At 35.5% G+C, this 27,952-nt stretch overlaps 1 protein-coding gene across 1 annotated transcript; it reads right to left on the bottom strand.

The window, feature by feature from the left end:
• On the bottom strand, positions 1-27,559 carry rasl10a (RAS-like, family 10, member A). The gene is made up of 3 exons (XM_055199046.2): positions 26,710-27,559; positions 4,334-4,458; positions 1-659 (listed from the first exon to the last, which is right to left on the bottom strand). Exons 1-3 carry the CDS (start codon positions 26,923-26,925, stop codon positions 389-391), a joined length of 612 nt encoding a protein of 203 aa, XP_055055021.1. The 5' UTR covers positions 26,926-27,559; the 3' UTR covers positions 1-388.
• Positions 27,560-27,952: the final 393 nt, after the last annotated feature.

The following is a 27,952-nucleotide window of genomic DNA, read 5'->3' as shown; positions in this document are numbered from 1 at the left end:
GCCAGTAAAATCACACTTTTACACTGACAAACTTTGGTAAAATGACAAATTCAGCATCTCCATATTCCATGTCTGGTGGTTCCTCTTCAGAAATGTCAATTTCCTGTTAATTAGGAAGAAGTGAAACCAGCAGTTTTTAAGGTAATCCATCATATTTGCGCATCAGTAACCTACAGGCCCCTAGGTGTTAATATTCCAGCCATTTTGATTGACAGTTGTCCATATTCACTCTGTTGGTAAGTTCGGCACTATAGCAAAGCTGACTTTCAGTGCTTATCTAAGACCAACCTTGACTTATATTTAAAAGAATATAAGAGAAACAGGTCGTAAATAAGCATGCATTACCAACGTCTGCTATAAGGTGCGTTGATAAAAGGCTACATATCTGTCACATGACATTACAGCGGTTCCTCTGCAGTGCCCCCTGCAGGCGAATAGAGGTGTGGTTCGTACGAAGTCCCCGTGCCACGGCGATTCCCAGGAGCTCTTTGAAGAGCAGAAGCACATGCCAGTTATACTTGGCTGAACACTCAACGTAACCGCATTTCCAGGTCTTCTTTACCAGTACAGACACGGCCCTGCGCTGGGTAAATCTCTGGCGCTGAAGGTCCCTCTTACTGCCCACTACCAGGATGGGCACCTCACTACTGCTGCATACTCTTTCAAAGAGAGGGAGGGGGGTGAAATGGGTAGGAGGGTAGGAGAGAGAGCAATAGAAAATGAGGTAATTAGCAACAAAGCAAACACAAGGGAGTCAAATCATTTCTTGCATGACACTTATGTAGGATATTGTTCTTGCTCATTTTTTTGCACATTTTTAACACTAATTTACTTGACAGAGACACACACACACACACACACACACATGCATGAAAAGCCCTTCAGCTCAATGACAGACTCAACAAAGGGATGGAGGGGAGAGCTCAATGTTTGTGTGCTGGAGAATGCATGCGTGTCCTTTCTTAGAGCTCGACAGTGGTTGAAGGTCACACACGTGTTATGAGGAAATGGAGGCGTTTTATGCTTAGTGTCTCAAAATGTATCGGTGCAGATTGTTGAATTTAAAGTCTTTTAGTTACTTAGATTAAATTGTACATTTTTTACTTCAACTGTTAATAAAATCTACATAAAACAAAGCTCATTTATACATGAATTAACGGTCCACTGTGTAGATTTTAGCGGCATCTAGTGGTGAGGTTGTTAATTGCAACCAACAGCTCAGTCCAAAGAACACCACCACAGGACAAACACGTCATCGTCTGAGACAACGTAGTGCGCGTTGTTGCTGTTACACATCTGGACAGCATTACGCCCCCTGGTCTCCTCGTTAATCACCTTTTTATGGTTTTCACAGGTAATCACCTGTTCCTCTCTTGATTTGCTCCCTTATTTAATGCCCTCATGTTTGCTGTCTTGTGCTGATTCGTTTTGTATTTACCTGTGTCACATACCTGTGAGGTCCTGTCTGTGTCAATATTGTTAAGAGAAGTATTAAAGTCTGTTTTGTTAGTATCTGTTAGAGAAGTGTTTTCAAGTTCTTGTTTTGTTAGTCTAGCCTGTTTTATAATGTTTTTGGTATTTACCCTGTTTTGCCGCCTTTGTTTTCCCTGTTTTTGTCTTAAAGGGACACTCCACTTTTTTTGAAAATAGGCACATTTTCTAGGCTAATTTGACTTTTACCGTTTTGAAATCCATTCAGCTGATCTCAGGGTTTGGCGCTACCACTTTTAGCATAGCTTAGCACAATCCATTGAATCTGATAAGACCATTAGCATTGCGCAAAAAAAATAACCAAAAAGTTTCGATATTTTTTCTATTTAAAACTTGACCGATATGCCCACACAAAAATCGCCGCAAAAGATGCTTTCCAACAGGTGTTTTAGCATTCGTTGTAAACTTGTGGACCTATTTTTCCAAACGCCTCACACCCGTATATTCTTCCGCTGAGAGCTTGAATAATAGACACTCCAGCCCAGTTGGCGGCGATAATCCACTTTTGCCAATTGCAAGAATACAAACGGGTTTCCGGCGCGGAGTAAATAAAAGTTTAATGCATTTTAGGAAGGATTGTTCCTGTGCACATAAACCCATTGTAGAGGTGGGAGGTGATACAAGAAACACCCGAAAATTCTCGGGCCAGCATTATAATGTCCAAATTTCAGTCAGAACCGTTCTATTTCATCATAAACAATCTGAAAACAGGGCTTTAAGTGTAAAATAACAAACTTGTCCTTTAAATAATCATCATTATTATAATTATCAGCTATAAATTACCCTAAAATAAATGAATTTTTTTTATACTCTCAGTCAACCACAATCAAATTCACTCTATCAGGATGACGCAATTTTGGTGGATAGTTTTTCTTTTTGAACGATGACAATAAGATTGGAGTAACGAGGCGATTTTTAAAATGTAAGGAGTAGAAACTACAGTCAACCCATTGGCAGATATTTTTGCTTTTTTAAGAACAGATTCACTTAAATATTACATTTTATATATTTGTTTTTAAACTAGACTTATTTTCTTAAGTCATTTTGCTCATCAAGAAAATACATCTTAAAGGTGCAGTGTGTCATTTTTAAAAGGATGTCTTGACAGAAATGCAAAATAATATTCAAAACTATATTATCAGGGGTGTATAAAGACCTTTCATTGCAATTCGCAACCTCACCCCTAGATGCCGCTAAAATTTACACACTGCACCTTTAATTTAACAATTTTTATATATATATATATATATATATATATATATATATATATATATATATATATATATATATATATATATATATATATCTACCAAAAAAGTCATTTTTGGCAGTGTAAAGCAAGTTGCAGTGCATTCAGTCTATACACTTTCCATTTACTATTTAACTAATTTAAATCAGGCCACAGTACCTTTTATAATTAATATATGTAATAGCAAAAAGATCACTATTCTGAATACTATACTACTTTGATTCTAGGTAACCCTAAGGATTAACACCATTGTGTACACGTGTGTCTTTGTTGACAACAAAATGTATGTGAGATATCAGCACAAAAGCCGAATCTCACAGAGGTGAATAATCTGTCAACCAGACCCCATTGTGTTCTGCTAGCTTACACCAATCCCTCATGTCTGTGTCTGTGTGTTTGTCATGTTTAACACTGATTTATCCCTTTTTCATACAGTTTATCTATCCTTCCCAGCTTCCCTCTCCCTATATCCCCTTCACTATCTCTCAAACCATTCAAGTCTGTGTTTAGTCACAACACTTTTTTGTCAAATCCTCTCAGTTTTCAAGCTCTTCTCAGTGCATCCTCTGCATGCAAATTGGAGTCTGCAACATTTAATATTCTCATATTATCACATCATACACCTCATGCACCCTTTACATAATTTAAGAATTGAGAATTTAATGCAGCAACCATGAAATAATGATTCAAAATGAAATAAATAATTGATAGTCTGAGCTTTAGTTTTATATAAAATAAAAGCAAAAAGCACAAAATAAATAAAAAATATATGTGCTAATAATGTAAGTTCTAATAAAAACAAAATGTTATGTGTGTGATTGTGGAGACTGCAGATCTTTCTGTCAATCATCCACTGAACGTAAGACATTTATGTAAATACATTAAACCACACTAACTCTATGAGGACAAGACATGCATATGTAAAAAGCTTTCTCATGATTTCCTATCAGCTGAAATGAATAGTGACAATGTCTCTGCTCTCTAGCTGTCACTCATGCACATTCTCAAATGTCAGCTCATTATCTCAACATCACACGGCGAAACAAGGGGCGACTGCTATTAAAAACATCAAAATTAATCATTAGTTTGTCACTGCAGCGGAGAAAATCACTTTTATCGGATGTGCCTCACTGGTTTATATTTGTTGGCTTTCCGGCCTGGCTATATTCATGGTGAGAACTGGTTACGGTAATCTATACAGAAGTTGGAGAAGGACAATTTGGCATTTATAATTCACCTAAAAGTGGTTCTCAAACCTTTTGTGTGCATCCCCCCCAAAGAAAATTCATGACATCTTAAATTATACAATGTAATGCTGTTGGTTTGTAGCCTGATTATTTTTGAGGTTTAATTGAACATAATTTATGATGAATTGGGAGGAAATCGAGTAAACCCACACCGACAAAGGGAGCACATGCAAACTCCACACATAAAGACAACCCAACCCAGCCGAGACTCAAACCAGTGACCTCTCTAACATCGTGGCCACGGTGATAACAAGCAACAGTATTAGAAATATATCATAACAGTATAATCCGTCTGTGTTGTTATTTGAGGTAGGCCATTTGATGTTTTGAATGAGCTCTGTCATACCTGCTATCCACGATTTGCTGTCGGATCATCTTGACGTACTCAAAGGTCTCCACACAGCAGATGTCATAGACCAGAATGTAGGCGTTTGCACTGCGAACCCCTCTACACCGTACATCCAACCATTCCTGTATCAACAAACAACATACAGTGACTAAACCTTGTGTACCAAAGCAGATAATTACTCAAAGTTCATTTATAATAGTAGGCTAATGTGTTATATTTTTATGTTGAATATGCAAATAACATTTTCATAACATTGCATTATGGTTTTAGCACCACAGTATTACATTTTTAAACCTAAGACAAGTACACTCTAAAATAACGAAAGGTGCTATATAGCACCAAGTCTGTTGCTTTGGATCGTAATCGTGGAGGAGCCGTTTTTGGTGCCTTGTAGCACCGGTGGGGCACCGGTGATGCAACTGTGTATAACCATATAGAGGCCATATAGCACCACTATAGCACCACATGGTTCTACAAAGCACTATATGGTTCTACACAGGTGCTTCACTGGTGCTTCACCGGTGCTATATGGCACTAAAAACGGTTCTTCTATGATTACGAGCAAAGAACCACTTTTGGTGCTATATAGCACCGTTTGTTTTTAGAGTTAAATTAAATCATTTGGAAAAATATAAAATTAAATGAATGTTTCTGTAGCTCAGTAGATTACACATACTGACAAAATATATATTTTTAAGTAATTCACTTTAAATAAAAGCATCTGCCAAAATATGTAAATGTAATGTATATACATATCTCATCTTAATTTCATAAAAAATTTTAAATGCTTGGAAAATGTGGTGAAAATACTTAAAGTAGGCTACTAGTAATAGTCAGTCCCTCCAGAAAAACGCGTTTATGCCATTGCATGATTCAATGCATATTCAGCCAAAGTCCGCATATTTATGCGGGGGCCGCGTTTTTTAAATATTTAAAAGATTTCTGCCTGCAAAATATGCGGTGATTATGAAATCATGCAAGCCCCACATTTTTGTAGCAAAAAGTCAAATATATCAGAAAGTTGAAAAATGTTGCATTTACTTCACACATGCGCAGCCATGTCCCCTGTTGTCATGGGAATGTTAGGAAGTGACGTAATTACGCAACGTGAACATTAGAGCCCGACCGATAAAGGATTTTGAAGGCTGATACCGGTTTTAAAATCCGTTATTCCGATATATCGGCCAATATTTTTATTTCAGAAACGTGCAACAAAACATTAACAGATTTTCCTAACATTAGATATTTGTAGTTATTTATGAGTTTTAACTAAAATAATATTATAATGCATTTTAAAAAGAAACTTGTTCTCTCTGCCCAACTCTGGCTGGATCAGCAGGTTGCAGGATGTGTGACGCGTTATTCACGAGTGTTGCCAACAGGGAGGTTGTAGAGTGCCCTCTGGTGGACAAACTTTACAACGGCAACACTCATGACATGGTTGAAGGCTGTTTCGTCCATTTTTTTTTTATATTTATTTATCGGCCATTATGAATGCCGATACCGATAGTTTAGAAAATGCTTAATATCGGCATGTCGATATATCGGTCGGGCTCTAGTGAACATCAATGAAAAGCTGCAAAAGCTGCAAACAGTTTTTGCAAATTTACCCAATTTTGGCAAGTTCCCGCAATTTTGGCAAGTTCCCGCAATTTCATAGCATAATATTGCAAAATATCCCGCATATTCCTTCACATTTTTTAAGAAAACGTGCTGCAAGATCAAGGATTTTTGCCCGCAACAATCACAAAAAAAACTAAAGGGCACCTATTTCATTTCTAAAAATGTCGGTCTTGTCTACACTACCAATCTTAGGAAGTAAACTGTTGCCGTGAAATACGTGTGTTTGTTGTAGTCCAAGAAAAGAGATATTTATTTTGGATACGATAACTCGCGTCAATGTTTACTTTTGGGTATGTACCTTTTGCATATGGTTAACATGTACACACTTACACACCAAAGGAAATCTAAAATTGTGAATCAGGTAATTGGTGCTCTTTAAACAAAACAGTACAATATCTTATTTCCTTTAAAACAAAAATTAAATCACACCTAACAACAAATGACTTTCACTGTCTTTCACTGTAAAACCCTCTAAGCAAGCTTTTTTAAACATTGCAAACTAAACCACACATTAGGAGACGCTGTGATCAATGTTACTGCCATGCACGTTGTTTTGAGGTCCATGTACTCACAAGTAAAAATGTGATCCACCGGCCTTTTTGCACACCTTTGTTTATTTAATTAACATTGGGGGCACTTAGAGGACTTTGCTGAAAAATGCGATTTGCGGATTCTGCCAACAAAGTGGTCATTCTGAATGGCCTGATCTTGGGATAAAGTCAATTTGAAGTGAAAGTGTTTGATGAATGTATAATACGTGCCAAGGGCATTCACTTAATATTATTATCTCATTTTTGACGAAGGTGGCCGTTAGTGTCTTTTGCATCTGACCTCCTCATATATATTTAATATATACCCAGCCAAGAGACACCACAAAATGATGTCTATGAATGTCAATTTACACTCTTTTTGTTTTCAATACACCAGCACTCCATTCAAACCAAGGCAATGAGACCACAAAATGCATAAGATGAGTGCATTTTCAGCTATGCGTGTCCATTATCATTTGTATTCTGGTACATTACGGCCACCACTCTTGTTAGCTGAAGAGAGAGGGAGAGTATAAGCTGGCGGACATTGAATAGTAATGATTTACCTATACAGTAATTACACAACACCATTGAATGGGGAGCAGCTGAAAGAGGCAGGGAGCAAATTGCTTCAGCCATGACACGCTGACCTCATCTTCTCTTCCCTTTTCTCCCTCCGCTCTTCTCTCCTCTCAACTGAGCTTTTATGTTATGAACTGAATATCAATTGCAATATTTATTTTACATCCTATATAAAGTACAATACATAATTTCCTACAGCGTGACCCTGATTTAGCCAAGTAGGACGTACTGAATCAACATCTTTTGTTGGTGCTGAAACAACATTCTTATGAAAGTCCTCAACGTAATAGTTTAAGCAAAATCTGCACCTTTGCCAAAGCATTTTTCAGAAATCGTGCACTCTGCCTTTAACGTTCCCATGAAATTAGAAGCAAAGTTTTTTTGGCTTTAGTATTAGTCTTAAAGGGACTGTAAGTAGGATTTTAAGTGTTTTATTAACCCAAATCAATGTCTTTATTCATAAATATGTCCTCATTGGTGTCAAATGACCTCTGCCAGTGATCTGACTTTTCTTTGTAAGCTTAGAATTCTTCTCTTTACTTACATTGAACGGGTAAGTCCAAGGAGGTTTTCATGTCGTTCCGCCGTATTGATAAACTATAATAGCAGAGAGGGACAAAAAGCACTAGTTTACGCGTTTCCACAACGCGTTTTCATTCAGAACACGTAAACCATCTGCAACGGACAAGGAGATCAGCGATTACATAACGGCTACCGTAGTTGCAACATGCATTTGGAAAGGGGAGGTGCTAGAGAGCAATGTTCGTTTGAATGCAAAATACAATTTTACCACTAGATGGGGGTAAATCCTACTTATTGCCCCTTTAAGGATATCTATAAACTAGTGAAACAATTCACATTTACAATATATACAAAACGTACAGTCTCTCACTTTCGCCAATACAGATCAATGATTTTTATGACATTCTGCACTTTAGCTAATCATCAGATTCCAGATTAACTGACTGGCTATTTTTAAAGGGGGGAGGAGCCACACATTATGTCCCTTTCTATGTTCCTGTTTTAGTAAAAATTATGCCAGTGCATTGAAGACAGGTGTGCATTACATTACATTAACTGTTTACTACACCTGAAATCAGAGGGACACAACAGGTGTAAAATCTGATTTGTTGCCTGGAATGTTGTTCCAAGAGCACCAGAATGTTTGGTCTGGGAACACATCCAGGTTACTGTGCAATACAATAGAAATGATTTTTAATGAGATCCTGGCAAAATAAAGCTCATCCTTGTGAACCCTTACCGAGTCACTTTCCATTTGGTGAGATTCCAACACAGCCAGTTAAACTGTCATATTGACTGGTGTGAATTTGTTTGTGTGGAGAGGCTGGATAGTAGGAAGTCAAATTGAAGCCATTCGTCAGCTGATCTTTTTCGTAAAGGAAATCAATGTCAACTGCAGTGCTTGCGCATTTATCTTGACAGGAGAATAACGACTTTTGTCTTCTCTCCATGTTAAAAAAAACATCACACTGCTAATATATTATGCTCAGAGAAAAGCCCTGTGATGGGTCGGGCTGATATTCACAAACGCTCACATCACATGCACATGCATGGAGTATGCAAGAGAGCGGGCATGCAGATAAAGATGCTGATGTGTGGTTGACCATTACATCATGGAGGACGTATGTTTAAGCTGAATTACTGAATTACAACATAAATCACTCTATCATTTTTTTATACAGTAAAAAGCAGAGTATGTGTTCTTTAGCTGTAGAATATCATCATCCAATTATCTAATTTTGCTCAATTTTTCTGCATATCTAATGCTGGGTACACACCAAAAGATTTTTACATCTTAAGATTTTTAAATAAGATTTTCAAAATATGAGTATAAAAATCCTAGATTTAACTGTTTTGCACCTATAGTGTGGTGTGCCATAATGTGTCAAAGACCACACACAAACAGATTTTCAACCAGAGTCTCGAATGTGAACACAGGAAATCTCGCAAAATCAGAGACTTCGGAATAAGCATGGCGGACGATATGCAGGAACAAATTTCAATGAAAGTGTTTGGAATGATTTTGACAGAAAATTCAAGGGATAAAAGAAAAGAGTTTGGGTGAAGTCGTGGAGACAGCGGGAACAAGGTCTGTACGAGTTCACTTTGCATCAACTTCACTTTGTGCTGCGCCATGACTGCTTCCGTCTTCCATCATCTGGCTTTCTGATTGGATATGGTTTTGTTTCACGTGATAATCTCAGGAGTGTGGGCGCGTTTGTCCTCGGGGTTTCCCACACACATCAGGATTTCTGATAGTAAATATTAAACATGTTTAATATTTACGATTCGCGATCGGGGCGGCTCCGACGTTCTTTTGATCAGGTTCGGACACTCTTAACACAAAAATCTGATAAGATAATCTGTAGAACCATCAAGATAATCGGGACTGTCGAAAGGTGGGAAATCGGCCGAAAATCAGCCCGATTATCTTTTGGTATGTACCCAGCATAAAGCATATTCTTCTTTCTCTCTAGGGCTTTTCACACTGCGCTTAACCCTGGGTCATCTTTGTTCTAAACCCAGCTTTTAACCCCGGGTTAAAGAGCATTTCACACTTGTAATCTTTTGAGCGGGGTTAATCCTGCATTGCTGTGCCAAACACATAAAAGGGCTTTTCACACTGGAAAAAGTTAACCCTGGGTTATTCTAAACCCCGGGTTAATGGAATCCTGGGTTATCCATTTTACGTTTCACACTGTTCATTCTTAACCAGGGGTTAAGAGATAACCCTGGGTATTCATAATCTGACATTTCACACTGTGCATTCCTAAACCCTGGGTTAACATTTTCATTAGCATATTTGTGGTTTCAACAGTCATGATTGGATAAAAAGCAATGTCAACCTTACTGTATTAAAATAGCAGAACAGAACAGGTCACAACGAAAATCCTTCTTGGATGTTTTAAGTTTCCTGGGATGTCATTTTTACTCCAATTCTGGTGTTTTCAGTACATATATGGTGATATGAGGTATGTGTACTTCAGTTTCTGATTTGCTGTGTGTTGCAAAGCATTAAGTCATAACATTCTAACCCTGCTAGCGTGCTATTTTAATACAGTCAGTTTGACATCGCCTTTTATCCAATCATGACTGTTGATATCACACTTTTCACACTGCGCTTAACCCTGGGTTATCTTCGTTGTAAACCCTGCTTTTAACCCTGGGTTAAGGATCGTTTCACACTTGTAATTTAGAAGCAGGGTTATCCCTGAAATTATTCCAGGGTTATGAAACCCTGCTTGAAAGCAGGTTTAGCACCGCTTTTGTGGGGTTAACCCCGCATTGTGGTGCCAAACGCATGTAGTGTGAAACGAAGCAGGGTTAGAATGTTATGACCCATAAACACAGCTGACCCTTACGAAAGGAAAATATATTTACCAATATATTACTTGAAATATATTGTAATATATTGCAATATATTATTTTACTTTCCATTTTCCAATATATTATACATTTGCAATACATGGAATACTATATTGATGGTACATATATTCTATATATGTGTAATATATTGCAGTATATTGCAAAATATACAAATTATTGCCACTTTCAATATATTGTACATGGATATAATATATGTGTTTATATATTAAAAAATATATGCAATATTATATTTATAAATATCTGCAATATTGTATTTTGATTTATATGCGAAAATGTATTAACAATATATGTAGAGATATAGTTTCACATATATGTTTACTATATGGTAGAATATATTTCAAATATATGTAAAATTATATGGAAATATACATGAAATATATGTAGATATGTGTTCGATATATTGTGGAATACATTTTAAATATATGTAAAATAAGATGGGAAATATATGTGCATATATGGGAATATGTATTAAAAATATATGTACAGATATAGTGTCACATGTATGTTTACTATATGGTAGAATATATTTCAAATATATGTACAACTATATGGAAATATATATGTAGATATGTGTTCGATATCTTGTGGAATACATTTTACATATATGTAAAATTAGATGGAAAATATGTGAAATATATGTGCATATATGGGAACATGTATTAACAATATATGTAGAGATATAGTTTCACATATATGTTTACTACATGGTAGAATATATTTCAAATATATGTACAACTATATGAAAATATATATGTAGATATGTGTTTGATATATTGTGGAATACATTTTACATATATTTAAAATTAGATGGAAATATATGTACATATTTTTGTAAATGTATGCACAATATGTGTACATATATGAGAACATGCCCTACAATGTATGAATATATTTAGGATATATACAGTATATGTACATGAAACATCTAAAATATATAAATACTTAAATATGCAACCTGAAAAATACAAACATTTACACCACATATTAACACAGACTGATGGGTAATCTATCAAAAGCCACCTTTATTTTCTTTTAATCAGGCACAGATACTAAACCCAATTTGAGGTACAGAGCTCTATAGGCCTATTAAAACCACAAGAGGTTTTGCATATGGTCAGTCAAAGGAAATGTGATTGGCTTTACATTACATTACATAAATGTGTTGCATTGCATTTACATAAATGACATTTTAAAAGAGTGCCATTAAACAAAAAAATATACAAAATATAAATTAAAGCAACTTAAATTACCAATGTCCATTTCAAAATTTCAGCAGTGCCATTATAACATATAAAGACAATATCAATAAAGACAATATCAATAAACAAAATGCACAGACAATAATGAACAAATAAATAATAAACAAACTTTCAAGAAGTTTTGGGAACCGTGAAGAAGCAAAAAAAAAAAAATTTTGCCAAAAAAACAGTCCATTAACCTGGTTAGGAGTCCACCTTGGTTCTTCACTGATGTAAACCACTTACATACCCATGCTTTTGCTCTTCACCTGGTGTCTTAATGCCATTAGCTCGCAGATTTTACTGTTGATAGATTTTCTGACATCAGCTTCCTTGGCCTTATAGGAAACTGTTTTAAAACAGCATCTGTGGAGCAGAACAACAAGTTGTTCACAAAAATCTCTCAGAGATGCAATAACAACTGAAAAGCACCAGCTCTGAAAACTATATACCTTTTAAAACTTGAAGTTTCCTTGAAGCCTGCTAACATCAGCCTTCTTTTTCTTCTCCTTCACTGGCAGTTGGCAAACAACTTTTAGGGGCATTACAGCCACCTACTGATTAGGAGTGTGGGTCAGGATCATATGTCAGGACCTATCTATCAGCCTCCTTGTTGCTAGTGCCTGTTACGCATACTGTCCTCTCTTCGCGCCTGAATCTCAGCTTCCTACTCAAGCATTTTATATATATATATATATATATATATATATATATATATATATATATATATTAATATATATAAAAATATAGTGCCCTTTTTGTTCTTGATTGCAATATATTTTGTATCATATATAAATGTATGTTTCATGCATATATTGCAATATATCAAAGCATATAAAGACAAACTATTACATGTAAAAAATACAGTGCCCTTTCTGTTCTTGATTGCAATATATTTTGTCTCATATATACATGTATGGTTTATGCATATATAGCAATATATCAAAGCATATAAAGACAAACTATAACATGTAAAAAATATAGTGCCCTTTTTGTTCTTGATTGCAATATATTTTGTCTCATATATACATGTATGGTCTATGCATATATAGCAATATATTAAAGCATATAAAGACAAACTATTACATGTAAAAAATATAGTGCCCTTTTTGTTCTTGAATGCAATATATTTTGTCTCATATATATGTATGGTCTATGCATATATTGCAATATATCAAAGCATATAAAGACAAACTATTAGTGCCCTTTTTGTTCTTGAATGCAATATATTTTGTCTCATATATACATGTATGGTCTATGCATATATTGCAATATATCAAAGCATATAAAGACAAACTATTACATGTAAAAAATATAGTGCCTTTTTGTTCTTGATTGCAATATATTTTGTATCATATATACATACATGTATGTTTCATGCATATATTTCAATATATTGGAAAATATAAATATTAAATCCCATATATGGGAATATGTTGCCTAATATATTACATGATATTTTCCAATATACTGCAATATATTTTTGTTTCGTAAGGGGAAGTAGCTAATCAAGGTGTTCAGGGTTGCTTGATAATTACAGACAGGTGTGTTGGAGCTGGGTTGGAGACTCCTGACACAGGGTTTAGGAATGCACAGTGTGAAACGTCAAATTATGAATACTCAGGGTTATCTCTTAACCCCTGGTTAAGTTTGAACAGTGTGAAACATGAAAAAAATAACCCAGGATTCCGTTAACCCTGGTTTTAGAATAACCCAGGGTTAACAATTTCAGGTGTGAAAAGCCCTTATATGTAAATGAAAATGTTAACCCAGGGTTTAGGAATGCACATTGTAAAACGTCAGATTACAAATACAGGGTTATCTCTTAACCCCTGGTTAAGAATGAACAGTGTGAAACGTGAAACAGATAACCCAGGATTCCATTAACCGGGGGCTTAAAATAACCCAGGGTTAACAATTTTAAGTGTGAAAAGCCCTTATATATGATATGATGGTTCTCACTATAACACAAATTCAACATATGAGTTTTTATGGAGTGCAATGATTACTAGGTAGATTAAAGAAATTATCTACCCCCGTTTTTCACATTAACTCCAAGGGGCCAAGTGCAAGACAAATTTGCGTAAATTAAATATTAGACTCAAATCTTTCAGTCTCTCTTGCAAAGAACATCAATGTTCCCTCTAATGTGCCTGTTAGCTGTTTTAGATGCACTGCCATCTCCGTGAAAGCTAAAAATAGAAGCATCTCTCTCTCTCTCTTTCTATCTAAATCCACACAGCTATTCCTGTTAGCGGAGGGAGCAGAGAGAGGACTTTAAATTTAATACCATAATAATTCAACATTCTCTGGCCCAAGAACTTATCCCTGTTTTTGAACCTTTGGAAGTCCTCTGTAAGAAATCATTAAAAAGGAAACTCGCTAAAAACTGCCAAAGGATTTTACAAATAATTGTGACCCTGAAATCCAGACAAAAGTCTCGATATCTAATTATGAGGTTAGGAGCATCCAAGTTGGATTTTGCTTATTGATTTTACATTGATTTCCATCTTTTACTCAGTTAATATAAAAAAAATCAAGTTTATATTTATACAGAATGAATCTTAATACATAGAATGATTTTATTTTTTAATAATAAATCACAAAAATGACTTCTGGGTCACAAATCTCAACTGTTCTGTTCTGTTTGCATGTTTGATGTTGTTTTGGATGGACAGCATGGAGCAGTGTTACTATTGTCAGACAAAATTAGGAGCAGAAGGATTGTCTACGTGTGCAGAAAATGCTTTTGTGTTTCTAATCAAACACTTATTGTCTATTCTTTCACCTGACGCTGCTGAATCCTTTATAAACCACCTGTTAATTTACCATTGGCTTAGTCCCTGGTGATTAGTAGTATAATTAGTGAATTATCTTTTAATTGTATGCTGAAGAGTGCAGTTAGATTTATTACGTCTGTGGCTTTAGTTTACTCAGTGGCAGCATGATTTATGATTATGAGTTATGAAGAGGAGATAACACTATTTAAGCACAAGGAAGATAAGATCTGTCCTTGAACCAGCTCAGGCCTTAAGTGCATTTGTAGTTTTAAAATAAGATAAAAGTTGACAGGTCACTATATTAAAGTCACTATATACACTGAAAAAAATTATTCATTGAATTTAATCAATTTTTTTAAGGTAAGTGGTTGCAATCAATTTATTTAAGCTACATTTAAACAAAAAAGATTAGTAAAGTAGAATAAAATATAAAACTTTTGTTTAAATGTACCTTTATTAAACTTTTGTTAAAACCACTTACCTTAAAAAAGTTGAGTGGATTCAATGAATCATTTTTTTCAGTGTACGCAAAGTAAAATATATGAAAATGATGAAAACTCTAAAATGATCATGTTTAATGTTTAAAATTAGTGACCCTGTCTGTGAAATCCAGGCTAAAGTCTCAACCTAATTATAAGAATAGGAACATTAAAGTTTGATTTCATTCATTGAATTAAATCTTTGACATGACCTTACTCAGTCAATATTAACAATACAAGGTTGTATTTTCACAGAATGTTCTTTACAAAACAGTAAGGGGCAGTTTCCTGGACAGGGTTTAGATTAATCCAGGATTAGACCTTAGTTATATTAGGACATTTAAGTAGTTTTTACAAACATACCTTATAAAAAATAATATTGTTGTGCATATTGGGACAAAACAATGGCATTGATATATGTTAAAGAAACACTCCACTTTTTTTGAAAATATGCTAATTTTTCAGCTCCTCTAGAGTTTAACATTTGATTTTTACTGTTTTGGAATCCATTCAGCTGATCTCCGGGTCTGGCGGTACCACTTTTAGCATAGCTTAGCACAATCCATTGAATCTGATTAGACCATTAGCATCGCGCTCAAAAATGAGTCATGCGAGTTTCAATATTTTTCCTATTTAAAACTTGACTCTTTTGTAGTTACATCGTGTACTAAGACCAACGGAAAATAAAAAGTTGCGATTTTCTAGGCCGATATGGCTAGGAACTATACTCTCATTCTGGCGTAATAATCAAGGACTTTGTTGCCGTACCATGGCTGCAGGAGGCGCAATGATTTTATGCAGCCCCGAAAGTTAAAAAGTCCCCTTGGTTACTTTCAATAGCAGGTGACTATTTTCAGGCACTGCGTAATTTCATTGCGCCTGCTAATGCGCGATGCTAATGGTCTAATCTGAAAATGAGCATATTTTCAAAAAAGTGGAGTGTCCCTTTAAGATATGCCAGTGCAAGATGTTTTAAAATGTAAAGTAAGGCAGCTCAAACATGCATTTTAATCTGGGACTAAAACCTGTCTGAGAAACCACCCATAAATCACAAAAAAAGATTTTTGTAAGAAATTAAGAATAAGATTAAAACCTAAAACCAGCTTTACCATGGGATCTAGTCCCTACTAGAAAAATGGCTACTGTATGTATATATAATATGCTATAGGTATATAATTTCAGTATAATACTAACTATGTTAAAGATATAAAATTGCTAAAAGTGCGATAAATATATCTTAAATTGAGAATCAAACAATAAAGGCAATAGAAAGTCACTTAAACCTAAACAGAAACGACATGTCACCTTAACCAGGTAGACCATTCAGCATTTTGCTGTTTAAGAATGAAAGAAAGTCGTTCTTTCTGGATGGATCAGTTTTTCAGGAAATAAATGATTCTGTCATTCACTTAATAAATCTCCATTCATAAGACTGATAAAGAGGAGGGCGATACTATCAAGAGGCAAAGAATAAGAGGAAAAGAATCTAATGAAGAGTCAAATTCTTCATCTACTTTCAAAATGTGAACTGACAGTGTGACATTAGCACAACCATGCAAATTTAACACAGAGCTGAAAAAAGACCATGAGAAAAAAACTATTGAGAATCAGATGTACTAAAAGCTGCTGACATGGAGAGCAAAGAAACAGGTAAAAATTTTAAAACTTCAACTTTGTTGGCAAAACAAATAACAAAAACATCCAGAGGGGAGCAATTACATTCACCTCAGCTGGTACTGTGTGCCATAACAAAAAAACAAAAAGAAAAGCGTGGCTCCGGGCAAATTGTATCACATTTTGAAGAACTTTACATGACCAACAGCGAAACCGTCTCACTGAGATCTCTGTTAATATAACGGAGAGAAAACAAAAACAATAGTGTGAGGGTGGAAGAGAGACTGGCAGCAACAGGAAATCTTGAATCACGCTGGCTTTTACTCCATCTGCCATAGCATCGTGTGAACAAACTGCGACATTCAATCGCGAAAGTTGGCAAGCATCCGCAGATTATTATTCACAGTTGTCTATATGATAATTATCAACTAATTTACCAAATACAGCATATTGCAGTGCTGTACAGTGATACCTGTTTGATATAAGGGTGTAATTTCAAACATACACTGTAAAAAAATTCCATTGAAATTACAGTGTTACTTGCAGCTGGTTGCCGGTAACTTACCGTAGATTTAAGCTTATGTTATTTTACTGGCAAGAGTTTGTTCAAAGTTAAATAAATTTTAAATATTAACAAGTCTTTATCTTTACAGAATAAAACTATATTATAACAGCCTCATGCAAAGCATTCTGGGAACCAGAAATCATCATCAACCTTTTTCTGTTTTTTTGTTTCAGATTTTGTTTCCCAGAATGCTTGCTTAATGCTGTTATTTTAGTTTTACTATGTAAAGACAAAGACTTTTATATGTAAATGTTTAATGTTCATTTAACAAAATGTTGCCAGTAAATTACATAAATTAAATCTATGGTAAGTTACCGGCAACCAGCTGAATTTTTTTTACAGTTTACAGTTAAATGTGTCATACTTTTATTAATAATTTACTATGTAAGTTATTGTACAATATAAATTGACTAACTTTGTAATCTATGTGCAGGGAATGTATGTACACAGAAAGATGTTTTTTTTTAGAGAAGTATACCACTGGTAAAGTTTTGGAAAACAAATAATTTGCAAAGATTCAGGCATTATTTGGGGTTTATTAGCTGCCATACATTGGCAGAACCCTCTGGAGACCTTAACCCATTAACCGACAGCCATTTTTTGAAAAGTTGCAGGCCAGCATTTTTTGTGATTTTCACAAAAGTTTCACGAAATGCCTTCCAGGAAAATTTTCTTGTAAAAATATATAAGCATACAAATAAAAAAATGGGAAAAAAACATTTCATCCTATATCCTTCATCTATATTTTTTTCTCTGTTAAAAAACTCTTAAAAATAAAATTTAAAATCTTTAAAAATACAATTCTTTAGCAAAAAGCTGAAATAATAGCATTTTTGTAAAGGAATTTTGTAAGAGATCAAATTCAGAATGATTATCAAAACATACACAGAGTTTTTTATGCAAATGTTTTCTATTAATTGATGAGATAACTCATCAATGGCGGGGAAGGAGTTAAAGGAGTTTCAAATTAAATATCATATTTATGTAGCATACCCGTTTAGGCTGTCTTGGAATGTCTTTGGGGCTTAGTAGAACCCAAACAACGGATTTACACTATGTGCATTACCTTATACCCTCAGGTGCATTACAGCTAAAATCTACAGATCTACAATAAAAATGATACTGCATCTTGACGTTACAGTTGTAATTTATTGCATAAATATGGTCCTAGACTTTAAACAGTGTTTAATGATTTTTATGTATTGACCTTTTGCAGCATTATATTTCTTTCAACAATTTCCTTAATTGCATGATGCAGTTATGAAAGTAAAATGATCTAACACCAGATTTTCAGATGACATTTACCGTAATAATCTCTAAAAGCCAGCAGCATTTTAATAGAAAGATATCCACACACCTCTTTCATGTGCTTTAAGGGAAGCTGATGATATTTAGCTGCAGTGGTCTGTGGCTCAATTTCATTGCAGTCCTGAATCAATGCCCAACCTCTTTGTGTTTCCCATAGGTTGACATTGTGACACTGCCCTGCGGTGTATTTATTTCTTGTTTAAACACTTTTCTGCAGCCTGTAAATAATTGCATTGTGTTTTACTGGTTTCAAGACTCCTTTACTTTTTAGTCATCAAAGATCCTTGCGGCAATCAACAGAATCACTTGTTGCCTGGGCGACCTTGTAGTGGTCTCTATCTGAAGTGGGTCTTCAGGCTGTATGAAGTGCTCACAATGAAGGGAATTTACTGCCAGGGCACTCTTAAAAATAAAGGTGCCTGAGACATGGTGTTTAGTTCCAAAAAGAAGATTTAACAAATGAAGAGTTTCGTTGCAAAACGAGATAACCACCGTTTTTTTAATTGTTCAGAAATCTCGTTTTTTGGTTGTGCATTCCAATTAATTTCAATGCAACTGCAGTTGGTTTGTTTTGATTTAAACCTTCATAACTTAAAAAATACAACTAAGTAGCACCATAAAACAAATAATAACATGATAACATAATAATAAACATGTTTTTTCAAAAATGTTAAAAAATGGATTTATCTCGTTTTGCAACGAAACTCTTCACATAGTTTCTCAAAGTGTGGGGCGGGTCCCACTGGTGGGGAATAGGAACATTACAAGTGGGGCGTGAGAAAATTTGGTCACTTTTTTGCCCTACAGGTCCATAGCCTGCAAGAATGAATTAACGTCATCTTTTCCCGCCATTTAGTTATCTCGTCAATTAAAAGAAAACGCTTCCCTGCCAATGACAAGTTTTTATGGCAATCCCTATTTCCACTATTATCCACTATTTGGCGCTCTTACCCAACTTATAAAATAAATGAAGATAGGATGAAACTTTTTTTAAGCAGAAGGTCTATTCTTATATTTGATTATGTATTGTATATATTTGTATATATTGTATGTATAAAGAAGAACATTTTCTGGAATGCATTAAAACTTTATAAAAAAATGCTGCTACTGGCTGAGTTAATTTAATCTGAACAAAAACTTTAATGTGGAAAGGCGGTATAAGCAGTAGCAGGTATAATAGTTAACAATGGATACGTTTGTGACACAGAATGAAAAGAAAACTGGATATTCGGCACTAGCAGAGAAAACCAAGACAGACAGTGGACCTAATCAACCAAAAAGACAGCCGAAAAGAAAGCATGATGACTTTTGTCAGAGACGAATGCAAACCAAGTTGCAGTATTACTATTTACTTTTGAACAAGGTCTTATTTCAGTCAAAGTGATTATACATTTGCACGTTTATTTTCTATATTGAAAGTTCGGAACCCTTCTCTAATGTTGTTATGTTTTAAAATACCATTTTGTTGGGGCAATTGGGGACAGGTGAGGTTTGGAACCAAAGTGGGGAATGGCAGACAAAGTTTGAGAAGTACTGCTTTAAAATAAGGTGACCAGATGTTCTCGTTTTTGGGGACAGTCCCGTTTTTTGGTGTTCTGTTCTCTATAAAGCCATAATAATAAAATATTCTTTATAAAGTGTCTTATATAGCTGAAAAATCACGATTTCTTGTTGTTCAAATTAGACAGTGTCAATTCTGTTACCATCAAACTCTGTTACCTATAGGTAGAGTAACAGTGTTGACAGTATGCAGGCCAGCTGACAGTCTTGCCTGGGCCCGGGACAAGATAATCTTAGAGGGCCCCCCACCCCTTACTTTTTACTGGTAACAAGACATTTGGCATTATCAGATTCAGGACCCACGAATATTGCATATTATACATTGTATAAAACATTTAGTTAAAGGTGCAGTGTGTAATTTTTAGAAGGATCTCTTGACAGAAATGCAAAATAATATCCAAAACTATATTATCAGGGGTGTATAAAGACCTTTTTATAATGAACCGTTATGTTTTTATTACATTAGAATGAGAAGTTTTTATCTACATACACAGAGGGTCCCCTTACGTGGAGGTCGCCATTTTGTGTCGCCATGTTTCTACAGAAACCTTTAACGGACAAACTTTTTTTACTAATTTGTCTCTGACGATGACATGTTTTACCGGTGGTGGCTACTGTAGCTTCTCTATGCGTTTCAAAAGCGAGGGGTGAGTGGATTGAGCCATTGGTTGCAATTTGCAACCTCACCACTAGATGCTTCTAAAATTTACACACTGCACCTTTAAATGTAGTACACTGAAAAAAAAATTCATTGAATTTAATCAATTTTTTAAGATAAGCGGTTGCAATCAATTTATTTAAGCTACATTTAAACAAAAAAGATTAGTAAAGTAAAATAAAATATAAAACTTTTGTTTAAAGGTAGCTTAAATAAATTGATTGCAACCACTTACCTTAAAAAACTGATTAAATTCAATGAATATTTTTTTCAGTGTACTGACACTGTATACTGACACAAAATATCATAATCACGTATGAATTATGAACAGACTATTGGAAATATCAGTAAAACAACTTCAGCTAATATTATGCCGTGTTTGGACTAAAAATTGAATAAATATTACTCCTCTCTTTAGAAATTGAAGTAAACATATAAACTCAATCAAAATTTCTCCAAACATGCACGCCTTTGAACCAAAAGCCCAGAGGGATATTATTTTGTAAAGAGCTTTCATGATGAGCATGCATTGCATTTTTCTCAATGAATGCGACTGAGGGTAGAGCCCTGCATTTCAGCCCAAGCCCGACCCGACATTTTTACACCCCTCAGGTCGGGTTTCGGCCAATTTTAACCTCACAGCTGATACGCGGGCGGACCTCGAGCTTATTTAGGCTTCTCCGTCTTTTTATATTTTTCAATTTAATTTAAATAACATTTTGACAGACGATGATTGCAAAACAAACGTAGTAAGACTTTTAACCTATAGCACGAGTCCGCTATAAGCACAGCCAGCCACACATTTACAATGCAGCTGTTGCGTATTTAACAGCAGTACCGAAGCGCACCGGGAAAAATATTAATGGAGGACTAAAACCTTGGATACTGCGCATAATCTATGCAAACAGCATCCAATATATAATCTATATATATGCATAGCGAAGTTGTAAGCAGGTTGCATGTTTATTCGGTTTCATGTTTATTTCGTTTCGTTTTGTAGCTATAGCCCTTTTAATTTTTATATTTCTGCCCCCGTTGCAGCTGCGAGCAGCAGAGCAACCTGCCTCCGCTTTAAAAAAATAGTGTGTGTAGATAATAAACGTTTAAACTAACACTGTGATATGCTGAAAATATATATTTTATGTAGTTGTTATTATAGACAAGTGAAGTGTTGTTTTGAGAGTTCAATTCATCAAACATGTCGTCAACTTGCTGTCGGCTGCTAACCGCTTGTTGGAACAAACAAAAATACTCTAAAATGTAAATAAAAAAAAGAAATATAACTTTTTTGCCATTTAAAACAAATCTGAACTGCTTTAATTGCTGCAAGAGTAGTACAGCTGTATAAGGAATATGTGCAAGGAGTTATTTTTTGCTATTTCTGCGGATTTCTTTTGCAAAATCTATGCGGAATTTTGCAGAATAATTAAACATGTTTTAAGCACATTAAGCACATTCATTTGAGAGAATGTGCGCTGTGAATATTACAAAACAATAAAATATTTTATAATTACATTTTATTAAAGGATTACCCTGAATTAAACTGGACCAACATGAACCAACAGATAATGAACAATGTGCTGTCACGACCATAGAGTTTTATATAAAATACATATTATTACTGTCTACAGTGTAACAGTAAAAAGAAAAGGCTTCTCATTATGAATGTAGCCTATATCAAGATAATTTCTGTTTAAAAAAAAAAAAATCTGTTTAACAATTTATATTTATCTTGTAAACGGATTTGAAATAATAAATAATTGTCGCGTCACTTAGCATCTTCTCCGCGGTAAGTTTTATTTCAAATTCAAGTTTTACACATTAAATATTAAATAGTTTGTGCTTTCTCTCATAAAAACCTCACAGCAAACAGCACATACTTCTAAACACACGCGATGCAGTGACTATATCTGCGGTCACAGATTCCTAATGGGGAGAATTAGGACTGCTCTTTTCCTCTATTTTCCTCTATAAGGCCTATATTTTCTTCTTTTATTTTATTTTCTGAGCACCGGACTTGTGCTGAGTCTGACCGGACATTTTGAGCGAACTGAACTTCAAATCAAATCAATAAAATATTTTCTTTATTTTTAACAATTATTCCATAGGTTCCAGTTCTGGGCCCCCCTCTGGGCCCACCCCCACCCTGGGCCCGGGACAACAGACCCGTTTGTCCCCCCCTGTCGGCGGGCGTGACAGTATGTAACAGAGCTGAAAGAACATAGACAAACACAAACTGTCTCTTCCTCCCTCCCTCTCCCTCTCCCTCTCTCTCTCTCTCACACACACACACACACACACACACACACACATACATACATGACCTTCAACACTGTTACTCTACCCTAAAGCAGGAATTTTCAAATGTTTTGATGGCAGGGACCCCACAAATGATTAACCATTAGCGAGGGATCACTTTCCTAAAATATATATTTTCATACTTTTTATAAAGAAACAGCAATTTTTTTTACAAAATTAAATAATTGTCTTATAATTGGAAGATCCACTATTACCACTTTTATTAAGTGCAAACAAGTTGAGAAAATATAAAACCTTAATCCACATCCATAATACAAACAAATACATTTTCAAAGAAGAGTTTTTAGAATTTTGCAAACCTCAAATTTATATTTTAGATAATATCAAAGAAAGCGGGACTTCAGCATTTTGTTGAATTTACTTCAGTCTTAAAACTGTAAAGGTCATATACGAAATGCTATTCTGCCGCATTTCAGAGCTTTTGGATGCAGTCCAGTTGATTTTGAGTGTTGTAAAAATTCTTCATAAAGTTGAGTCTCAGGGGGCACCTTACTGTAAGCATTCATATGGCAATATATAGTAATGCAGGTGACTGACAGAATAGGTGACCCTGGACAACAAAACATTAAGTCTTAAAGGGACAGAAAGTAGCGTTTTAAGTGTTTTATTAATCAAAATCAATGTCTTTATTCATAAATATGTCCTCGTTGGTGTCAAATGACATCTGCCAGTGATCTGACTTTTCTTTGTAAGCTTAGAATTTCTCCTCTTTACTTACATTGAACGGGTAAGTCCAAGGAGGCTTCCGTGTCATTCCGCTATACTGATAAACTATAATAGCAGAGAGGGACAAAAAGCACTAGCCTACCAACGCGTTTACACAACGCGTTTTCATTCAGAACACGTGAACTAGCTGAAACGGACAAGGAGATCAGTGAGTACATAAAGGCTACCGTAGTTGCAGCACGCATTTGGAAAAGCAAGGTGCTAGAGAGCACTGTTAGTTTGAATGCAAAAATAATTTCACCACTAAATGGGGGTAAATACTTTGTCCATTTAAAGGAACAGTGTGTAGGATTGTGGCCAAAACTGGTATTGCAATCACAAAACGTGTGGCTAAAACTGGTACTGCAATCACACAGCTGGTGGCCAATATACCAAACGACAACATAAACATCAGTTGAGGGCTGCAACTCCACTTTTTAAATGACAATATCCTGGCCGGACCACTGTTGTCAGTGATATAAGTATTTAAAATTAAAATGATTTCTTAATGTCTAGTGACATTTCAGGGCCATTTAATGATTAATTGATATAAATTTCTTACATACTGTTCCTTTAAGTAGTGATTTTTCTTTTATGCCAAAATCATAAGGATATTTTGTAAAGATCATGTTCCATGAAGATATTTTGTAAATTTCCTATCATAAATATATCAAAACATTTGATCAGTTGTTAAGGACTTAATTTGGACAACTTTAAAAGCAATTTTCTTATTTTTTTAATTTTTTGCACATTCATAGTTCCGAATAGTTCTACCAAATATTGTCCTATCCTAATAAACAAACTCAATAAAAAAAGAGTCTTATGTGGTGCAGGGTTACATATGGTTTAAAGGGGACATTTTACAAGACTTTAAAGATATCAAAAAATATTTGGTGTCCCTATGTAAAATTTTAGCTCAAAATACCACATAGATAATTTATTATATCATGTTAAAATTGCCTCTTTATAGGGGTGAGCAAAAACGTGCAGTTTTGGGTGTGTCATTATAAATGCAAATGAGCTGATCTCTGCACTAAATGCCAGTGCTGTGGTTGGAAAGTGCAGATTAAGGGGCAATATTATCCCCTTCTGACATCACAGGGGGAGCCAAATTTCAATTACCCATGTTTCACATGCTTGTAGAGAATCGTTTACCAAAACAAAGTTACTGGGTTGTTCTTTTTCACTGGGGAAGCATGGGGACCCAATTATAGCACTTAAAAATGGAAAAAGTCTGATTTTCGTGATATGTCCCCTTTAAATAACACTTGTGTGATGCAAGAAGTGAGATGTTCTTACTTCACACAAGTTTTATTAAAACCACTAACATATTCTGTCAGTATTTGAGTTTTCTAGCTGAATAATAGAAAAAACGAACCTGTCTCCCGAGAATAATTAAAGGGATGTCAAGACAGAAGAGTTAACATTGTGAGAGAGAGATGAGGGTGATATGGAGGGTGGGTGAGGAGGACAGAGAGAGAGAGAAAAATATTTGCCAGAGGGAGGCTTGAGAAAATAAGCTTACAGATGCTCCGTTCAAGCCATGTCTCCATAGCAACTACTTGAAATGAGAGTTTTTTTCCTAAAGGAAATCCCCTCTTCCTAAAGGTAATACCATGACATTCCTCAAGAAATTGTTGCTGTCTTTAAATCTATTTAAGATTGAGTCGGATTTAAAGGTTAAACATAAGTTCTACAAACCAAGGACGATCACGTTTAAAGGACTGAGAAAGTGTACTGTATGTCTGAAAACTCATAACTGGTAGCGCAAGGTCAAACTGATGGACTTAGAAAAAAAGTGACATAGCAAATCAGCAGACCTTTACAACATGCTGTAGTAAATGTGACCCTGGACCACAAAACTTAAGTAGCACAGGTATATTTTTAGGTATATGTATGGGTCAAAATTATTGAGTTTTCTTTTATGCTTAAAAAACTGTAAAAAATTTGCTGTAGTTATGCAGCTGTTTGACAGTAACTTACTGTAGATTTAAAATCTGGTTATTTACTGGCAACAGTTTGTTCAATGAACATTAAACATTAAGTCATGTAGAGTGCATATGTGAAGTTTTAGCTTAAAATACCACATAGATAATTTATTTTAGCATGTTAAAATTGCCACTTTGCAGGTGTGAGCAAAAATGTGCTGTTTTTGGGTGTGTCCTTTAACATGCAAATGAGTTGATCTCTGCTCTAAATGGCAGTGCTGTGGTTGGATAGTGCAGATTAAGGTGCGCTATTATCCCTTTCTGACATCACAGGGGGAGCCAAATTTCAATTACCAATTTTTTCACATGCTTTCAGAGAATGGTTTACCAAAATTAAGTTACTGGGTTTTCTTTTTCACATAGAAGCACTGGGGACCCAATTATGGCACTTAAACATGGAAAAAGTCAGATTTTTTTTCTTTACAGAATAAAACTAAAAATAACAGCCTTTAACAGTGTAGGATATTATGTAAAGATCATGCTCCATAAAGATATTTTGCAAATTTCCAACCATAAATATATCAAAAGTTTATTTATCATTAGTATTATGTGTTGCTAGGACTTCATTCTAACAACTTTAAGAGCAATTTTTCAGATTATTTTGCACCCTCAGATTCCAGATTTTCAAAAAAAAATTATATATCTGCCAAATATTGCCCTATCCTAACAAACCATATAGAAAGCTTATTTATTTCAAAATGTACCTTTATGACTGGTTTTGTGGTCCATGGTCACAAATCTAGTATAACCTGCATTGGCTGCACTTTACAAAGTTGTCCCTTAAAACTTCAATTTATACGAATATTTATACGAATTTTGTGTCAACGAAACATGGACACGCGCTAACCGAGCATCAAGTGCTCGCGCTGAAAGCACGTGACATGGCACAAATCTGCGCTATAAACATAAACGCTGTGTATGTGGTGGGTTTGACTTATCTTAGGCTACTGCAGATATACTTTGTGCGTTATTACACGCACACAACATGTCATGAACGCTCTTTAGAGTTAGTATACCTGACTGGGACTTGAAGGAAAGGAGGAAATTGGCGGGACGTCTAAAATCTTCAGGTCGTACATCACACCGTTAAGGATGACAGAAGGTCGGTACACGTAGCGGGTCTGGGTGGGGGTGTACGTCTCGCTGAAGTCATTGTAAATAAACTGACGGATGATAGAAGTTTTCCCGACTCCAGGCGCACCGATGACGGCGATGCTCAGCGTCTCGACCATCCCGCGCGGATCAGCACCACGGATCGAGACGCGTGAACACTGTTCAAAAACAAAACACTAGATACAGTACAACACTATATACAATGCGCCTTGCGCTTACATTACCTCCACTGACAGGAACGCACTTTGTGGCGTTCAAATGAATGACTTAAAACAAGACCAGAGTCTTTCGATGCATTTTGTTATCTGTTTTGGAGAAATGGACGCTTGGTATAATCCGTTAATGAGTGAATCAACAAGCCAACTCCGTTCAATGCGGCAGCTCCGCTATTTCTTCTGCATTCCATTGGGGAGCATTAAAGTCCCACAGTGATACAGCACCGGTGCTCCAAACCCGTCATTTCTGACACTGTCCGGTCTGGGTGATCTCAGGATTACGTGTGCTCTTCAATCCGTCTTCAGTTGACCCTTTCTCCCTGCAACACCTCATTGCTTCCCAAAACATCTCAGCGGTGCATGCTGCACGGACGCGTGGGTGCTTGGATGACCGCGCGCGCCCGAACGCAAGCCAAATGCAGTCAAATGAGCATCGTTAAGTAAAATTGCAGGCGCCCAGTCTTTTGTTGAAAGGATGCACAAAGCAATAAGCTTAGAGGAGCCGTCATGTGTCATACTGCGCGCTGATTCTCCGCGCGCACTCATGCGCTTTGCTCTGACGCGTGCGCGCACTCATAGCACTTTTATTAGGCTTGCGCTGCTGTTTGCTGTATATCATTCCAATGTCATATGCTAAATCTTCATGCACTATAGAGGGAAAGATGGCTAATAATGTTAGTTAACCTATAATGTTACTAACCTCCAAATATTTGGATTGAATGCTGGCTAATCGCCAGATGGTCGGGTGGCATTTGGTTGACTTTTAAACAATGTAATGGTTTTAATTACACATATCATTGCTATTTAATTTCTTTAATATCATTAAACCATTATATTCCAGTGGGATATGAATAGAATAACATCCCATTAACAGAACCCATATATTTCCAGTAAAGACCCATAGAGACCAGACCGGTATTGTTTCCTTTAA

This window comes from Misgurnus anguillicaudatus, chromosome 22 (genome assembly GCF_027580225.2).
Source record: "Misgurnus anguillicaudatus chromosome 22, ASM2758022v2, whole genome shotgun sequence".
NCBI lineage: Eukaryota > Metazoa > Chordata > Actinopteri > Cypriniformes > Cobitidae > Misgurnus > Misgurnus anguillicaudatus.
Note: the sequence above shows the minus strand (reverse complement) of the source record. Positions and strands in the feature narration are given on the sequence as shown.